The sequence below is a fragment of the Coenobita brevimanus genome, chromosome 94 (assembly GCF_032717465.1).
Source record: "Coenobita brevimanus isolate Jiangsu-jjx chromosome 94, ASM3271746v2, whole genome shotgun sequence".
In the NCBI taxonomy this organism is placed as follows: domain Eukaryota; kingdom Metazoa; phylum Arthropoda; class Malacostraca; order Decapoda; family Coenobitidae; genus Coenobita; species Coenobita brevimanus.
Window position 1 is genome coordinate 19642189 of NC_137047.1, and position 20266 is coordinate 19662454.

Below are 20266 nucleotides of genomic sequence, written 5' to 3' on the forward strand. Positions count from 1 at the left end.
TGAGGAAGGTGAGAAGTGTTAATATTGGGGGTGGGGTTATGAGGGGTAGACCGAGAAAGACATGGGACGAGGTCATTAAGTGTGACCTTAGGGTTAAGGGACTGAACAGGGAGGCTGCAATGGATCATGCAGCGTGGAGAGGTGCCATTAGGTGACCAAGGCCGACACATGCAAGCATGTTGGAGCCTTTAAAAACGAAAACGAAAACACTAAGAAGGCAAATACCCCAATGGTTACCACATAATTCTCTCTCCCCTTTTCCTTTGTATAAAGGAACAGTTATACCTGATTTCCAGTCCTCTGGAACCCTTCCCTCTTCCCAAGCCAATCTACACAACTTCCATATTTACTCCACAACAATCTCACCCCCATACCTCAGCATTTCACCACACACTCTGTCAATTCCTGGGGCCTTTCCCATCTTGATCTTCTTCATTGCTTCCACTACTTCCGCCCTACTGATCTCTTCCTCCCTCCTCGCATCTATTCTTCTCCCAGCCATTCCTCAACCACTTATACTCGCATTGCTCTCACTCTCTACATTCAACAAATCCTCATAGTTCTCCTTCCATCTCCTCAATTTCTCTCTGTATATGTACTGTGTATATATATATATATCCATCCATCCATCCATCATCCAATCCTACATTGCCCCATGAGGAACGGAGGAGCCCGGGGCTAGGCAGTTGGTCTTGACATTTAAGATGAGAGTGACCAGCCTCACTCATCCCTGAGTGGCATTACATGAGCAATCAACCCCAACCACCCCTTGGATATAAGCCTTCACTGGCTCAATCTGATTGGAGCGCAGTAATTACCCACTACACCACTAGGCGCCAAAATTTGGTTATATGGTTACCACCCAGCGTAGTAAATGGTTTCCTGGCGCACAGGAAACCATTTGGCTTGTCACTCAGTGTAGAGTCACCCACAGGCTGAAGGAAGTGGAAACAATGAAAGAAAGAAGACAGAAGAGGGAGTGTAAAGTCACCCGTAGGCAGAAGGACAAGGAAAGAATGAAGGAAAGAAAGACAGAAGAGAATGGAAGGAAAGAAGGATGGAGAGGAAAGGGCAGACACCCGTGAGCAGCACCTCATCGAGTGAGTGGATGGTGAGTGCCCCCACCTCATGGGGCAATGTAGGATTGGATGATGGATGGATGGATATATATATATATATATATATACAGTAATCACTCTAATATCCGGACGCCCAATAACCAAACATCCCCACTACCCGGACATAATCGTCTTGGGATCCAAAAAAAAAATCCTGTCCGTAATTTGAACTTACCGCGCGCGCTGCGGGAGAGCATTGTTTTGGCGCGTCATTCCTCCAACGTCCGATAGAGTGCCGCTGCATCCTCCCCACTTTCCGCCTGTCTCTCACCGCGAGTGCACGCTCGTCGTAATGGCTGCCCACGTGATCGCTTTTGTGGTGGTGCCCTACCTGCTGCAGGGCCTCCTGCTGCTCTCGGGCCTCCTCTTAGTGTGTGTGATGATGGCCCCGCCACCTGAGAAAAGGAAGAGAGTGTTGTTGACCCTGGAGAAGAAGAGGGAGATATTGGAGAAAGTAGATGCGGGGTGGTCTTCTTCCCGCATTCTCCGCGAGTTTAACCTGGCCCGGTCTACTTTGTTCGATATCAAGAGGTCCCGAGACAAACTCATGCTGTACACGGCTGACTTCTCATCGAGAAGCAAACGCAACGTGGAAAGGAAGGTTATGTTTACCCCCAAGTTTTCAGAAATCGACCGATTATGTATATATGTATATATATAGATAGATAGATATAGATATAGATATATGTTATATGTACACTATATATATATAGAGAGAGAGAGAGAGAGCCTTTGTGGTACAGTGGTAAAGTGTGCGTTTTCGTACACTGGAGAGCGAGTGTTCGCGCCCCGCCACGGTACTAAACTTTGGAAGCGTTCTCCCGGCCATGTACTTCATTGACGGACACCAGGGGTGCTGTGGTTTGTCGCATACTGTAAAGTATGTTTGCATCCAGTTTGCTTACGCGGGCCAATTACAGTACACTTGGTTCACAGACTACACACACATCCAGAGCCACTACAGCACTACAGTCACACTTACAAGCACTTCTCACCCTACATACAATCTCTGCTAGACAGCCTAAGCCACTTGGTAGTGATACATTGGCTGTATCGTCCCAGCTTCAGTCAGGATAGGCCGGTCCTGCATTGGATACTCAAACGGCTCATGATGATGATGATGATGATGATATATATATATGTGTGTGTGTGTGTGTGTGTGTGTGTGTGTGTGTGTATATATATATATATATATATATATATATATATATATATATATATATATATATATATATATATATATATATATATGTATATATATGTATATATATATATATATATGGAATAATTTGCTGATTTGTCGTCCTGCCTATTGTGTATGTGTAATACGTAGTTTATAACTTGTAACTAGTGCATCACTCTAATGAACTTTTACAACTTGCAGGTGTTCTATGAGGATGAAGGAACTGGCACAGGGCATTTTGCAAGAAAACAAGAGTTGAGAGAACTTAAGCTCTTGCAGAAAATTGAGCAGAAGCAGTTCCAGGAACTAGCAATGAAAGCTAACTTCGCAAAAGCTGAGCAAGAGAAAAAATTTGAAATCGAAAGACAGCAACTCCTTAGAGGATATGATACAGAAATTGAAAGCCTGAACAGACAGCAGAAGCAACAGGTAATAATTCTTTTAATATATATTTTAACTTTTCTGTTAGTACAGTGAGTTTTTTGTATGTAATATACATGTAGGTAGATTGATAGATAGATAATTAGATAGATATAGATAGATAGATTTTTTCATGCAAGGAAGAAGGAACCAAAGGCTAGGGGTGTGCAAATTGTTCCCTCCAAGAAAAAAACAAAAACAAGGTAACAGAAAGCCAAATTCAAGATCCAGTCATTTCGAGATGCTTGGACACACTGCAGTTGAAAGACTGGAGATTATAGGCAGGAGGGAAAGAAGACAGTTCCATAGTTGACATTTTGCGTAAGTGAAGGACTGGGAGTAGCAATTAACTCTTGCATTAGAGGGTTGGACAGAAAAGGGATGAGAGTTTGTTGCTAGACAGGTGCTGCGTGCCTGTCGTAGTGGTGGAGGGATGCAAACAGAGAGTTCAGAGGAGCATTGACCCCTTAAGTAATGATGGAAAAGAGATAAAGATGCAACAGTGCAGCAAAGAGACAGGTTGAATGGAACCAGTAAGAGGGGGAGAATTAATGAGATGAAAAGCCTTTGACTCCACCCTGTTGAGAAGAGCTGTATGTGGGGAGCCTCTCCACACATGAGAGTTGCATATAATACAGGCGAGTACAATCCATGAATGAATTCAAAAGGAGGTACAGGTAAAGAAGGTACAGAGTCGGCTTAGCACACCCAATCTCTTGGAAGGAGAGTTTACAAGAAAGGTACAGTAATATGTTCTAAGAATCTAAGTTAAATCCCAAGAGAATGAAATCCCAAGTATGTTTACAGCAGATGCAGGATTGAGGTGGATATTGCCATAAATTAGAGGGTACTCCTGTGGAAGATTTTGTCAGGTTGATAGATGTAAGAACTGAGTTTTTGATGCATTATAAACAACATGGTTATTTTAACCCCAATCAGAGATATGAGCCAAGTCAGGCATTAGGTTTGCCATAGCCTCATCCCTTGTTTGCTGAAGTAACTGCTGAGATGGACGCTGCGGTAAGCGGATGGAAAGGTGAAGGTTGTAGTCATTAGTGTATAAGTGAACAGGGTTTGATGTACAACTTAGAAGGTCACTGATGAACAAAAGGAAGAAAGATGGTGATAGGACAGAACCCTGAAGAACACCACTATTGATAGCTCTAGGGGTTAAACGGTGGCCGTGCACAACAGTAGATATAGAACGACCAGAAAGGAAGCTAGAGATGAAGGCACAGATAGAAGGATAGAAACCGTAAGAGGGTAGTTTGGAAATTTAAGATTTTTGCCAGACTCGATTGAAAGCTTTTAAGAAGTCGAGTGCAGTGGCAAAACATTTGCCAAAGTTCCCGAAAGGAAGATGACCAGGAGTCTGAAAGGTAGGTGAGATGATCGCTGGTGGAGCGTCCCTGGCGGAACCCATACTGTTGATCAGAAAGGAGGTTGTGATAGGAAAGATGCTTTAAAATGTTTTTTGTTAAGAATAGACCTGAAAACTTTAGAAATACAGGATGTTAAAGCAGTTAGGCAATTGTTAGAGGGCTGGGAATGGTCACCCTTCTTTGGGACAGGCTGAGTGAGAGCAAACTTCCAGCAAGAGGGAAAGGCACAGGTTGATAGACAAAGGCAAAAGAGTTTACCTAAGCAGGATTTAAGCACAAGTTCTTGAGGACAATAGGAGAGACCCCATCAGGCCCATATACCTTGTTGGTATTGAGGCCAGTGATCGCAGAAAATACATAAATTGAAGAAATTTTAATGTCAGCTATGAGAAAGCCAGAGGGGGGAAGTGATGGAGTAACAGCACCGGGATCTTCTGAGGTGGAATTGGAGGAGAAAGTCTGAGGGAAGAGTTCTTTTTTATCAGTAGAAGAAATAGCTACAGAGCCATCAGAGTGGAAAGGAGGAAGGAAGAATGATGAGATAAAGTTGTTAGAAAGATTTTTGGCAAGGTGCCAGAAGGAGCAGGAAGAGTTCGAGTTGGATAGCTCAGAGTATATAGTTTGGATGGAATTATTTTTAACAGAGCGAAGAACAAACTTAGCACGATTCCGGGCAGAAACATAAAAAAAGATGAGATTCAGGGGTGGGTTGGCTCCGGTACCTTTTGTAGGCCTCCTTGTTGTGGACAGCATTAGAACAAACATGACTAAACCAAGGTTTACATGCATTAGTCAAAGGATATGAGAAGGGAATGCACAGTGCTTGTCAGAAGTATCGAGCGCCCTGCGTCCCTCCTACGAAACAAACCTTTCAGCATTGAAAAAACATAAATAATGCATTTTATTTACCTTTAGTGCTTTGTAGGGTATCCTTTATGCTTCTTCACGGACCTGAGACGTCTTGGAAATGGAAGGGCGAGGCTCCTGAGGTGCTGGAGGGGTAATTTGTCCCAGGAGTCACGAATGGCGGCTTCCAGCTTAGGCAGAGAGCTCACGTCCTTCCCTTGGAGACTCTTCTTTACGAGGTACCAGAGGTTTTGAATCGGGTTGAGGTCTGGGCTATTTCCTGGCCACTCTTTCATGAATGATACCTCGCAGTCACGAAGCCAATTGGTGACCAATTTGGCCTTGTGAGCAGGTGCACCGTCCTGCTGAAACACTCGTGCACCTGTTAGCTCGGAGTCTGGTAAATGATCACACAGAAGCTCCAGGTAAACATCCTGATTCACTCTAAGGTTCTTGGGAAGTACAACAAGCTTCCCCAAACCCTTCCCTGAGAAACAACCCTATACCATGAGTGAATCAGGATGTTTAACTGTGCTTTCTACATACCTTGGGTCAAGTGGGTCACTACCTTTGCGTTGGTACACACGTGCTCCTCTGTTACAGGTGACACTAAACGTTGCCTCATCAGACCTCAACACTGACAACCATTGCTCCTCACCCCAGTTAAGATATTTGTTAGCTAAGGCAAGCCTACGAAGTTGCTGGTTTTTTGTGAGAAGAGGCTTTCTCACAGGCCTGTGACTTGTGTAACCAAGTTCGTGGACCTTACGAGACACTGTTCTCACAGACACCTCACCAAACACTTCCGGGTTGCTCTCCTTTATTTTCCTTGCACTCCCACGAGGATTAGACTCCACTGCACGTTTTAAAACATTAACAGACCTTGGGGAAGTTTTCCTAGGCCTACCAGACCGCGGTTTCTTTGTGGGAACTTCACCACTGTTTTTCACTCGAAACCGTGTGCACCACCGATGCACTGTCGATCGAGCCACACCAACCAATTCACTAATTTCCTTTGTTTGGTGGCCTGCCTCCTTTAGGGCAATGATCTGGGATATGATTTCACTCGATAGTTCACGGGTAGGTGCCATAACAAAGTGGCAAAAGCCAAAACACTGCAGGACACTCGGTAAAAAAGGGCGCAAAAAGAGAGGGCGACGCCGCGGAGTTCCTTTCTCTCAGGCAGCCCGTGGGCAACTGAGGCGGGAACCAACCAGCGGGTCGGAAGGCCACAGGCTACTGTGACGTCATGCTAGCTCCGCAAACTTGTGGCTCAATTTTTACCACCAAAAATGGGTGATTCTTTTTTGGCCATAAGTATTTCGCGCCCGGCGGTAGGCGCTCGACAATTTTGACGAGCACTGTATGCTTCCATGCCCGAAAGAATTACCTCCGTAATGCACATGGCACACTCAGATGGCTCTCAGCCATGGAAGCAATAGTCATTTCAGGAAAAATCAAATAAGTACTGCCTGAAGGCCTCCCAATCGGAAGCCCCAGAGTGCCACAACCGATGCTTCTTTGAAGGGTTCACAGGCCATACTGGAACAATAGGATAGGTTAAGGTGATAAGGCTGTGATCAGAGGAGGCCAGTGGAGAGAAAATATTAACAGCATAAGCAGAAGGATTAGTTGTATGGAATAGGTCAAGTATGTTGGAACTCTTTCCAGAGCAGTCAGGGATATGGGTAGGGTGCTGTACAAGCTGCTTTAGGTCATTATGGATCAGAAAGATATAGGCTTGTTCACCAGGTGGATCAGTGAAAGGAGAGGGGAGCCAAAGGTGGTAGTGAACATTGAAATCTCCTGGAATGGAGATTTCAGAGGAAGGAGAAATGGGTAGGTTGTGCTCCTTCGTAGAAGTAAGATAGTCGATGAATTTTACATAGTTAGTAGATGTAGGAAATAAGTAAACAGCACAGATATAATTAGTCAGAGAATGATAGGAAAGCCAAAGCCAGAGGGTAGAGAATTCAGAAGAATCAAGTTCAAGAACACGAGAGCAAGATATGTCGTTGCGTACTTGTACACAGTGGCCTCCTTTAGCTTTGAAATGAGTATAGAGAAAGTAGGAGGATACAGAGAAGGGTTTACTGTCAGTTGCTTCAGACAGCTGAGCCTCAGTTAAGAAAAGAAGGTGAGGTTTAGAGGAGGAAAGGTTGTGCTCAACAGAGAGAAAGTCAGAGGAAAGGCCGTGAATGTTGCAGAAATGTAGAAGTGAGTCAGACAGTGGTTTCAGGCATCTTGCTGGGTTTTCACTGGGAGAGGGGTGGATGGTTGGGTCATTTATGGTCTTCCTCCCCTGGGGACTTCAAGGCTTATTAAATGATGCCATTTTGGTTGAATTTTGAATGGGAAGTGTATAGTGTCATGTGCATGTAGGTTGGTGTTGACAGTTAGAGAAACTTGTATTGGGGAGTATGCTGACCTACTTTCTGTGTTACTGAAACATTGAAAAAGTTCAGCAAAGGGGGATGGTCAGGAACTAGTCCTGAGGACAGATGAAACGGGAGCTCCAGCTTTCCCTGTCATCACCATTCTATCCACCTTGGGAGTACCACCCTGCTCGACTGGTGCTACACTCTACTCCCATGAATATATATACAGATATACAGCATAGTATCATTTTTTTTTTTTTTTTTTTTTTTTTTTTTTTTTTTTAATAGGCTCCAGCATGCATGCATGCGTCGGCCTTGGTGACCAAATAGCGGCTTTCCATGCTCCTCAGTCTCTGGCAGCCTCCTTATTCTATCCCTTATCACTGAGGTAAAACTCTATGACCTCGTCCCAGGTCTTTTTTTGGTATATTTCAAGAAGTATTTAGCATCAATGTCAGGGGCGTGTTCTGCAACTGTATCTACTTTCTCAATACAAGGTACTATAAATGAGAAACAACTGACAGATCAGCTTTATAGTTAGCAACAAGACTTTAGTGTTTCTGTAAGTTACTATGGAGCTATTAGCATAAAAGGGGTCAAGAAAGGTGATTAAGGGAACTAACCAATAATCTTTACAGAGGGCAGTGGAATTTTAATACTGTGTTGTTTTTTCTTTGAACCATAGTGGACTTCATTGTGAAAATTATATATATTTTTTTTTTCTCTCTCTCTCTCTCTCTCTCTCTCTCTCTCCTCAGTCCAGTAGTGGAGATGTGAGGGGAATGAAATTTTTTAGTAAATGTGGGCCTAATAAAAAATTTTCTGAAGAATAAGGGTGTTGGTGGTGATGTAAGAGGAATCCATGTAAAGATAAGTGCAATGTTTGTTTTTGCAGTTTGAAAAAGTACATGAACTTAACCATGTACAATTCAAATTGTCGATGGTCAGATCATTGGAAGGGCAAAGCAAGCAAAACACACTATGATGGTTTTCTGGGGTATGTCCTTTATTCTGTATCATTGAAGGAGCAAATCCCCCCCCCCCCAGTTATTGGGGTATGCCTGTATTTCTACTTTTATTGGGTATTATTATTACTTAAATGAGGAAATTAATGTATCTTACTGAGTTCAGTTCATGAATTTTTAAATACTGCTGAACAAAACATTTTACGTTTACATGGGTCAGCATGCAAGGATTCCCCTTACATCATCATCACCCTTATTCTTCAAGAAAATTCTCAGCATGCCCTATATTTAGGTGGAGGATGCAGCTTGTATTATTTTCCTCTGTTTAATTTCCTTTCTTTCCATTGCTTTCTTTTATAACCTTTGGATATGATGAGGGAGGGAGGGAGACTTACAAGGAGTTACAGGGAGAAGTTAGTATCGCAAAGACCTTGCTGTCCCAGTTGAGGAGATACTTTGTATTTGTTTGGGAATGCTATCCAATTTGTACTCATTGTAGTTTGAGTAAGATACAATCATTGTTTCATTTAAGTGCAGTTAACTACATCCATGGGTAGTCTATTCCAGATGGAGCAGATCTTATACGTGAAGAAGTTTTCACAGATGCTGGTGTTACATCCTGTAAATTTGAGCTTCGAATCATGGTTGCATGTTGAGTTCATGCTGAGAGTAAACAATTTTCTGTGGTCAAGATTGTCAAGCCTATTCAGTATTGCAGACACTTCAAAGAGCTAACCATATTGTCTATAAGTTCCTCCTGAAAACAGTCCCAGAGCCCTCAGGCAGTCCTGATTACTCTGTCTCGAAATAGATGGAATGAGTTTTATAGCTGTGGATTAAATTCTTTCAAGTCAGTCTGTCGTAAGTTTAGGTGACCAGAACTGCACAGCATACTCCAGAAATGGCATTATTAAGGAGTTATAGAGTGTAAGAACAGTCTCTCTATTCCTATAAGGAAACTGCCTCTGGGTATAATCTGGCGATTTCTTGGCCTTTTTCCCTACTTCGATGCATTTTTATAAGACTAGGTCACTACAGATCACTAGACTTAAGTTCCAAGCCACTCTAGTGAATAGTCTGACCCAGGATTTGCATAGCCATTATGCATTTCTCACACCACCTCACATGCTACACAGATTTCTTCTGTGAATATCGTGCACACACCTTCCTCATCCCCCATCTGCTCCAAATCATATTTACCCAGTCACTCCTCCACTTCTCTCCTATATTCTGCCTTTTTTTTTTCCATCCTATTGTATTCTGTGTACCCTCCTTATATGAACTACTTTGCCCTGTCCTTCCTTTCTTCTATTCCTCCATTTCATTTGGACCTTGACTTTCACCACCACCAGGTGGTGGTTAGAAAGTCCCCTCCCCCAACCACTGCACACACCCACTGCAAATTGACCTAAGACCTACCCACAGAATTGCTATAGGAGAGTTGTCTGCCTTTGCTTTGTGTTTCCACCTCTACCAAGTGAATTTCTGGGGCAAGAAGTAACTGGCAAATCCTCTGGAGTTGGCAGGAGGTGGTGAAACACTTAGCACATCGGTGCTTGCCCAGAAGCGAGAGTGGGTGTATATGTTCCCATCGCTCCGAGCTTGCACCTCCCTCTTTTTTTGTATGCATTACTGTTTGCCCTGTTATTTTCTTAGAGTCGAGTTTTCATGCCTGGAAAGTACTGCTCAAGGGATGAGAGGGTCTGTATCATTGCATGGAGGCAGGAAAATGTTCCTGTCAACACGATTTGTGAACGTACTGGATGCACAGAGTCGACTGCCATGAAGATTCTTGCTGCAACACGCGGCCAGCCACCTGATGTCATACCAGAGCACAAGCATGGCGGTGGAAAGAAGAGGACGACTTCCATAGGTACAAATATGCTTCTGAGAGGGAAGTAATCAAGAATCCTCGACTGACAGCAGTAGAATTGAAGAGAATGCATCCCCAGCTGTTACAAGACATCTCAATTCGAACTATCCAACACTGCTTGCAGAATGAGGTGGGTTTTCCAACCCGCACAGTGGCCAAGAAACCGCTTCTCACTGACCGCATGAAGAAGCAGCGCATTCACTTTGCCAAGAAGTATGCACACTGGACATCGGATTAGTGGAGAAAAGTTATGTTTTCCAATGAAAGCACATTTCAAGTGTTCCAGGTGCGTTCTGCCAAGGTTCGTCACCCAGCCTCCTGTAGTCGATATGACCTTGCTTACACGGTGCTGACTGTTAACGACCCATAATTAGTAATGGTATGTGGGTGCTTCTCAGGAGAAATGGAAAGGGGAGGCCTGTACTTTCTTCTTAAGAACTTGATGATGGATGGTGGCTGGTACATTCAAGTCCTGAAAGATCATTTGTTAAACTTTTTTGTTATGCATGGGTGCGACTTTTTCATGCACGATTCAGCTTCATATCACAAGTCAAGAGAGGTGACAAAATGGCTTCAAGATCATCGGATTGAGGTCATCGACTGGCCTGGCAACAGTCCGAATCAAAATCTGATAGAAAACTACTGGACAAAGATGAAGAAAATCATGGCAGAGAAGAAGACACGCAATCTGGACAACCTCAAGACTGAACTGACAAATGTTTTGTGCAAAGAAATGTGCTTACACTACTTTAAGGATTTAAATGATTCCATGCCAAAATGCATCCAACTGGTCCTGGAAAACAGGGAAAACATGATTTCATATTAATGAATGGCATTTCATGAACAAACATTGTGATATACTGTGATTTCTGAGTTTTTTAATACCTTGTGGGGGGAGGTCCTGAGTCATTTTGCAGTAACTGTACTGTTGCATCCATTATGCACCGTCTCATTCTCTCAACCACACACACACACACACACACACACACACACACACACACACACACACACACACACACACACAATCAATCATTGCCTTCCATTCATTCAGTTCACCACCCACCCTTCTCATCACTTGCCATGTATACCTGTGGATCATTTTGTGTCTGAAGAGTGTATTGGCTATCACCAACCCTCTTCCGGCTGAAATGTCCACTAGAGCTCTGCCATTCTCATCCACTTCTGCAAGCACACCCCACTCTCTAACTACTCCATCCACCTTCACATTCCCTACTCTTCCATTCATATCTCCAGTCAAAAACTTTCTCTCATTCCTTTCAAACTTTTCCATGCATGCATCCACATTGGTCCAGAACTCTTCTTTCACTGTGCTTGCTCAGTCTTGCGTTGATGCATACATACACACAATCGCCTACACTTGTATTCCAACTTTCAGTCTTATTATCTGACTAACACAATCCTTGAGCCAGCTGATCCATACTCTTATATTTTCCTTCCATCTCTTGCACACATCAACACAAGCTCCTTTTTTTGCCCTCTCATTCTCACCTGCTGCTGCTGGGGGAGGCAGTGGCTCAATCAGTAGAGAGGTGGCCTGCAGTCCTACCGGACCCAGGTTCAAATCCCCGCTGGGGCAGGGGACAGTTTAAGGATTTGTAATTCATTAAATCAGACTTTACTGATCTACCAGAAGACCCGCCAACATGTTGTAAAAATACCCCCACTAATACCAATACACCAGTTCTTTATGAGACAGCCCTAGCATGTATTCAATATGGATGGTGATGTTAGCACCGAAGTGGTGACATGTAGAGGTGTATTGTATGTAGGAGTACTACTGGGCCTTGATAGCAGGCTGTGAAGCCCATGCCCAGAGTTGAACACATAAAAAGAAAAATATATATATATATATTTATATGAATGAATGGGCAAGGAAGATGCAAGGAAGGAGTTGCTTTGTTGATGAATGAGGTGTGGCAGAGTGGAATGAGAGATTACAAATGTGTCAGCTCGAGGTGTATGTATCTCAGGTTCAAGTTTGAGAAGGTGAAAGTGGCAGTGATTGTAGCGTATACACCGTGTGAGGACAGGAGTGAGAGAGAGAAAGACAGGTTTTGCGATGAACTGGGTGAAGTAATGGGAGAAATGCCCAGGAGATATAAAGTGATTGTGATGGGGGATATGAATGGAAGAGTAGGCACTGGTCCTGAGGATGACATAATGGGTTGTTATGGGGTACCAGGAGAAAATGATAATGGGAAGAGAATAAAGGATATGTGTCAGGAGAGGAGATTGTGCATTTGTAACTCATATTTCAAGCACAGAGATGCACATAAATATACGTGGTATAGAGGGAACGGGGATCGTGTTGAAAGAAGCCTGCTTCATTACATGCTCGTAGAGAGGTCGATGATGGGAATGGTTGCTGATACGAGGGCTGTGAGAGGACGATGTGGAGGTCTGTCAGATCATATGATTGTGGTATGCAAGATCAAGCTGAGAGGAATGAGGTGGATCAGGAGAGGGAGGAGCAGTCAGGGAGAAAGACTGAAAGTTGAGAAGCTGAGGATCAAAGAAATGGCAGATGAATACAGGACCAAAGTGAGGACGAGTTAGAATTACTGAATTGGAATGAAATGGATCTGGACAGACTGTGGAATGCATATAGGGATTGCTTAGTAAGGAATGCTAAAGTAGTCTGTGGTGTGGCAAGAGTAACAACAAAGAAGAAAGGTACAGCATGGTGGGATGAGGCGGTAAAGAGAGCGGTGGAGGAAAAGAGGAAGAAGTGGCTAAAGTGGTTACAGGATAGAGGTTCAGTTGAAATAAGAAGTGTATATGTTGAGAGCAAGAAGCACGTAAAAAGACTAGTGAAGAGGAAAAAGGAGGAGGTAAATGAGGATCTAGGAAGAAAAATGAATGCAAACTTCTCACCCTACATACAATCTCTACCAGACAACCTAAGCCACTTGGTAGAGATACATTGGCTGTATCGTCCCAGTGTTTCACCACCTCCTACCAACACCAGAGGAATTGCCAATTACTTCTTGCCTCAAAAATTCACTTGGTAGAGATGGAAATGCAACGCAAAAACAGACAACTCTTCCATAGCAATCCCGTGAATAGGTCCTAAGTCAATTTGCAGTGGGTGTAAGTTGCTAGGTGCTGTCAGGTATGATGGTAGTGAGGCACGTGTAAGGGTAAATGGGCATTTGAGTGAATGGTTCACGATCAGTGTGGGCCTGCAGCAGGTTGTGTGATGTCCCCGTGGTTGTTCAGTATATCTGTGGATGGGGTGATGAGGGAAGTAAAAATATAAGTAATGGAGAGAGGGATGGCTTTGGTAATGAATGGCGATGGATGGAATATCTGAAATTTGTTGTATGCTAATGAGGCTGTGCTGCTTGCAAATACTGGACCAAAGCCTGGTAGACTAGTGCAGAGTTATGTAGATGCCTGTGAGTGGTGTCATGCCTTCAGAGTAAATGTAGAAAAGAGTAAAGTGATGGTTGTTCAGAGGGAAGATGACTCCCGGTGTGATGTTACAGTTAATGGAACAGGAATGGAAGTGGTGAGAGAGTTCACATACATGAGCACAGTGATAGAAAAGAGAGGAAAATGTGCCAAAGAAGTGGAAAGTAGAGTGACACAAGGAAGGAAAGTAAATGTGCCAAAGAAGTGGAAAGTAGAGTGACAAGGAAGGAAAGTAGCTGGTACTCTGAAGGCCTTGATAAGGAACAAAGGCTTGAGTACTGCAGCTGCACAAGGCTTACATGAAGGAGTCTTAGTGCCAACTTTAAAATATGGATGTGAGACTGTGTAATGACATGAAAATGAAAAGTCAAGAGTAAGTGCAGCGGAGATGGGACTGTTGAGGAATGTATGTGGAGAGTGGATAGGATATGGAATAATGTGATTCATGAAAGATGCTAAGTGCAGAAGTCTGTGAACACCAGAATCGAAGAGAGTGTACTGAGATGGTATGGTTAAGTGGAGAGAATGGATGAAAATAGAGTGGTGAAAAGGGTATATTTGAGTGAATTTGAAGGAGGGAGGAAATGAAGTAGGTCAGGAAGAAGGAGGAAGGAATGATATGGTGGATGTGTGTGTGAGGAAGAGAGGTATGGAAGTTGGTGAGGCTAAAGGACTAACAAGAGATCGAGTTGACTGGATGAGTTTTGTGAGAAGTGCTTGACCAGGGATCTGGCACCCCTTTTTAACGTGACAGCATTCAGATTGGTCCTGTCAGATTGGTATATGTGAAGCTACAGAACGTGGTGAAATTTTTTTTTTAGCTTATCAGATGGAGCCAGAATTTCGAGGGCTTGAATAGTGCGTGAATGGAAGCTTGGCCCATTGAACTGGGCAGACTTTGACTGCTTGGATGTTGCTATTCCTCACCCTGCCCTAGGATGGGAAAGGAGGTCTTGATGATGATGAGATATGGTTGATAAATTAATAAATTGTATTTAATACATAAATCTAAGACCATATTTTTGTTTTGAACTGAGAAGTGTGTTAAGTGTTTGTTTAAGTGCCTTGGCTTTTCTTGGTTATCAGGTGGAGAAGGCAGAGAGTATACAAGAGGTTGAGCTGAAGAATGCCAGTAAGAAGATCAGAGCAGAGCAGGAACGTGAGCTGAAGTCCTTCCGGGAGAGTCTCAAGCAAGAGCTGAAACTGCTTAAGCAAGAAGTAGACCTGTTACCAAAAGTATGGGCATCAGAGAAGTATTGTTTATATATCCTGTTGATATATTTCTTCACAATCTTTAATAAATATACAGTAGTAGGTGGATGGTGACCCCTGACCATTGAGGTACCACTATGTTAGCAAGAATGTATTGTGGATACAAGCTTGGTAACTAGCTACATAAACATTCACTCATAGGCTGAAGTGTCAGCCACAGAGAAAAAGAAGTTAATTTCTTAATTAAAAATTCCATACAGATTACGGACCATTATCCTTCAGGTATCCTTGGAGATGGGGAGAAGGAATGCTATTTGTGCTTACTCTGTGTATCAAGATGATGAAAATGGTGGTGTGTACTGGAAACTCCCTTACTCTCAGAATAGCTTTAAAAAAATACAATAAAGATTTGATATAACGGACTTCAGTATACTGGAATATGCTTTTATCGGACTTATGGAGCCTAGTGGACTAAATTCTTATATATCTAGAAATGTCTGATAAAGCCAGAAGTGGTCCAGACTGCCTGACCTCCATCCAGCTTTGGTAGGGGGATGGTGGAGGATGAGGATGTTTGGGTAGGTTGTCACTTGATGATGGGCATTGGATGGTTGTCATGACCTTGATGATGGGCATTGGGTGGTTGTCATGACCTTGGTGCTGGGCATTGAGTGGTTGTTACCTTGATGATGGGCAGTGGGTGTTTGTCGTGACCTTGATGATAGGTGTTGGATGAGCATTGGGTGGTTGTCGTGACCTTGATGGGCGTTGAATGGACATTGGGTGGTTGCTATGACCTTGGTGATGGTCATTGGGTGGTTGTTGTTACCTTGGTGATGGGCATTAGATGGACATTGGGTGGTTGTCGAGACCTTGATGTTGGTTGTTGGATGGGCATTGGGTGGTTGTCGTGACCTTGATGATGGGCGTTGGATGGACAGTTTTTTTTTTTTTTTTTTTTTTTTAGGTGTCCGACTCTGGCCATAGGCTTCACGGCCTGCCCTCAAGGCCCAGTAGTCCTCCTACATACCATGCACCTCTCTACATGTCACCACTTTGGCACTAACACCCACCGTCCATATAGAATACATGCTGGGGCTGTCTCATACAGGACTGGTGAATTGGTATTAGTGGGGGTATTTTTACATGTCGGCGGGTATTCTGGTAGATCAGTAAAGTCTGATTTTTATTAAATTCAAATCCTTAAACTGTTCCCTGCCCCAGCCGGGATTTGAACCTGGGCCCAGTAGGACTGCAGGCCACCTCTGGACCGATTTTGCCACTGCCTCCCCTGTGACCTTGGTGATGGGCATTGGGTGGTCGTTGTTACCTTGATGATGGGCGATGGATGTGCATTGGGTAGTTGCCGCGACTTTGATGATGGGCATTGGGTGGTTTTCGTGACCTGGATGATGGGCGTTGGATGGACATTGGGTGATTGTCGTGACCTTGATGATGGGCATTGGATGTGCATTGGAGTTGGTCAGGATCTTGAGGATGTAGATTGCCGGATATGAGTTGGATAACAAGTAATGAAGCAGTAGTGCTAATGAAAAAAAGATGTTGGTGTGATCCAGACTAATGTCCAATATGGTGGAGAAAGTCCAGGTTAGCAGGGGAAGTCCGGGTGTCGCTTTTATTTGGAATTTTGTCTTTTTTTTCTTTTTTTTAATGGCTTGGGCCCCAGTTAGTCTGTTACAGTGAAGTTTTACTGTAAATAAATAAATAAAATTGGAGACCTGAGAAATGGATGCTATGCCTGCCCAGGGCCTTGTTAAATTAGGCTTTGTGTACTTTTAGCATTGTGAATGGCAAATGTGAAAGAGTACAAATAATGAAGATGTTTTAAGGGAAAAAGGTATGTGATGTCAGTTTGTGAGACAAAGATAAGTGAAGTGGATGAATGGAAAAGTGTGACATGTATAAAGTCAGGTATCAGTACTCATGGACTGAGGAGAGAAGGGATTGTGTTTTGATGTACAGTATAGTGTAGAGCAAACAAGAAAGATTAGGATTGTATCAGCTCAGAGTGCATGTATATCATGTTTAAAGTTAAGATTGAGAAGGTAACTGGTTACTGCATATGCACATTGTGATGACAGGAATGGAAGAGAAGGCTAGATTTGGGAGCCATTTAGACTGAGGATGTACCAAGGAACTATAGTGATTTTGTATTGAGGGATCTGGAGAGAGTTGCTACAATTCATATGAGTGATGGTGCTGATAATAATAATATGTCTGAACTCGGTTTGTGAAAGACTATTAAGGAATGTCAGCCTGTGTGGGTGACTGGAAAAGGATATGGAACAGAGATTTGTGAAAGAAAATGAGTAAAAAAGTCTCAGTTAGAGTGTAGAGGAGTGTCCTGAGATAGTTTCGTCATGTAGAGAAAATGGATATAAACATGGGTGTTGTTGTTGAGTAACCTTTTTCTGTCTGGCTGAGCAGCCCTGTCAGCTGCAGGCAAGCAGTCATCTCTGCAGGTCCATCCTGTCTGTGAAGTAATGTTTCTTTGTGGCAGACTGTGCCTGACCACAGTGAGGTGTAGGGGAGATTGTGGGGGTTGGGTTACCAATTGGGCACCACACTTGCATCTCTCCACCCAGTTAAAAGGGACACCATAGTAGGCTCCACATCAGCCCATTTTTGTTTTATGATATGGTTACCACCCAGCATTGGAAATGGTTTCCTGGGTTACAGGAAACCACTAGACTTGTCACTTAGTGCTGAGCCACTTGAAATAGAAAGAAGAAGAATAAAAAGTGATAGGAAGGATGGAAGAAAAAGGAAGAAAAGGGGGCAGTCACAGAAAATGAATAATAAAGTTGACAGAAGAAGTGGGCAGTACTACATCAAGTTAGTGGATGATGTCCACTACCACCTACTACCATGAATATGTATGTGAAAAGGGTATATGTGAATGAGTTTGAGGGTATTAGGAGGCTGGAAGGGAAAAGAAATATATGGCTGGATGTGGGATATGAGTGTTTGAGATGATGAAGTCTAGAAATTGAGGAAAGGAAAGAAATGTATAGCAGAAGTACAAATGGAGATGTACATGATGCAGGTGGCTCCCCTTTCTCCCTATGATTTTAAGTCAAGAATTCAAAAGGCTTTAATGATATCCATATTACTGTGCACTGTGTAGTAGTAGTAGTTGTTCCCTAGGCAGTCTGGCCGAACAGCCCCAAGTCCCTTAGGAAGGCCATGTCCGAGACCGGGTTTTCCCACAGAGCTCTCAAAGAGTGTATGTTGTGTTGTTGGCATAGGTGATTGTGTGCAATGCAGTCTTCCATAATGTGCCTAATAGTATGGGGTGCTGTGTTGCATCCTGGACAGGCATCAGCAATGGAGTCATCCAGCCTCTTGTGATAGCTTAAGAGGGCTGGATGGTGCCCACATCTCAGCCTTGCCAGGTGGACCCTGTCCTCACGAGGGAGATAGGATTCAGAAGGGTGGATGTCAGGAGGTCATGCATGCAGCTGTGTTGTCTTTAAGTGACTGAATGGAGCAGCGCTGTTGATACCTCTGCTTTTATGTTATCCCGTAACTGACTCAAGATCCTACCCATCCAGTATTATGGTGGGATACTGTATTAGGGATAATTTGATGATTATTATGATTCACTTGTTAAAGATATGACCATAATATATATGCTCACATGTATATCACAAAACTGATCACATTTCTCTCTATCCCTTTTGAAGGATAAAAGAAAGGATGCCTTCAAGACACGAAAGGAGAGATTGGATCTTGACCAGAGTGAGAGAGAAAAAATATTCCTTGAGAAGTTGCATGAAGCTCATGAGGTAAGATCTACCTATCTATCTATTGTGAAACACCTTAATCCCTTAAGGGGTGGCCACAAACAAATTGCCTCCATGTCGCCCAGTCCCCCACCATTTTACTGCCCACACCCCCTTTCTCATATACCTCCCCACTCCATCCCTCCATCTCTTCCTCGGCCTTCCGCTTCCTTTCCCCCCCCTCCACCTCACTCTCATACTCCTTCCTTGTTAATCTCTCACTCTCCATCCTCTTGATGTAGCTAATCCACCTCATTGTATTTCTCCTAATGCTTTCTATCACATCCACATCTACACCACCATGGTCCTTCACTTCCTCATTTGTCAGTCTCTCTCTCCATGTAACTCTGCATGCTCCTTCCACATAACTCATTTCCACTGCTCTCACTCTTGTGTCCTTCCAACAAGATCCAAGCTTTTCCATACATTAGAGTTGGTATCACAATACTATCATGCAGCAACTTTTTTTTTTTTTTTTTTCCATGCTCACTAGCCCATTTCTCTCAACTGCTTTCAAAGAACCAGCAACCTGTCTTCCTTGTTGTACCTTTTCAAGCACTTCATCCTGTAAAATCCCATCCTTACTTATTACACAACCCAGGTACTTAAATGCACTCACATTTTCCATTTCCTCATCATCCAGACTCACTGTACCATCAGTGACTTCATTTCTCTCAGAGATCATACCTTTGCTCCTCCCTACAGTCACCTTTAGATTCCGCTTCTTACACACACATACAAACTCGTTCACCAAGCCTTGCAGGTAAGATCAAATAGTTTTTAATGCACAATAGTAATGGATATAAATTATCATCATTATCATCATCATCATCATCATCATCATCATCATCCAGACCTCCATCCCAACCCTAGGGCAGGGTGAGGAGTAGCAAAATCCATACAATCAAAGTTTTCCCCAATTCAGTAGGCCACACTTCCACTCACTCGCCATTTGAGCCCTCGAAATCCAGGCTTCATCAGATAGCTCCCAAAATTTCACTACATTCTGTAGCATCACATATATCCATCTGCTAGAGCCAGTGTGAATGCTGTCACGTTAAAGGGGTGCCAAATCCCTGGTTATGTGCTTCTTTGCACAAAATTCTTCCAGCCAGCTCAGTCTCTTGCCAATGCCATAGCCTCACCAACTTCCATGCCCCTCTTCCTCACACACTCATCCACCATATCCCTCCACCTTCATCTTGGCCTGCCTCGCCCCCTCCCTCTATCAGATTCGCTCAGATATACTTTTTTCAATCTCGTATGTCATCCATTCTCTCCACATGACCAAACCATCTCATTACACTCTCCTTGATTCTGGTGTCCACAGGCTTCCTCCCTCCGCATCTGTCATGAATCACATTATTCTGTTTCCTATCCACTCTCTGTAACTCATACACATTCCTCAGCAGTCTCATCTCCACTGCTCTTACTCTTGACTTTTCATTTTCGTGCCATACCTTAGTCTCACAGCTGTATGTTAAAGTTGGCGCTAACACTCCATCGTGTACTGTAAGCCTTGCACAGCTGCAACACTCAAGCCTCTGTTCCTTTTCAAGGCCTTCATAGCACCAGCCACTTTTCTTTCCTTTGTCACTCTGTTCTCCACTTCTTTTGCATATTTTCCTCACTTCTCTATCACTGTACC

General features: G+C 43.4%; 1 protein-coding gene across 2 annotated transcripts in view; it reads left to right on the forward strand.

Annotated features, from left to right (window-relative positions):
* Slik (Sterile20-like kinase) overlaps positions 1-20266 on the forward strand; it is a 452675-nt gene that overhangs the window by 321354 nt on the left and 111055 nt on the right. For both annotated transcript variants that reach the window (XM_080282573.1, XM_080282574.1), the window contains exons 17-19: positions 2503-2730; positions 14687-14836; positions 18520-18621. In XM_080282573.1, coding sequence (XP_080138699.1) covers positions 2503-2730; positions 14687-14836; positions 18520-18621 — 480 coding nt within the window. The remainder of the gene's footprint in view (positions 1-2502; positions 2731-14686; positions 14837-18519; positions 18622-20266) is intronic.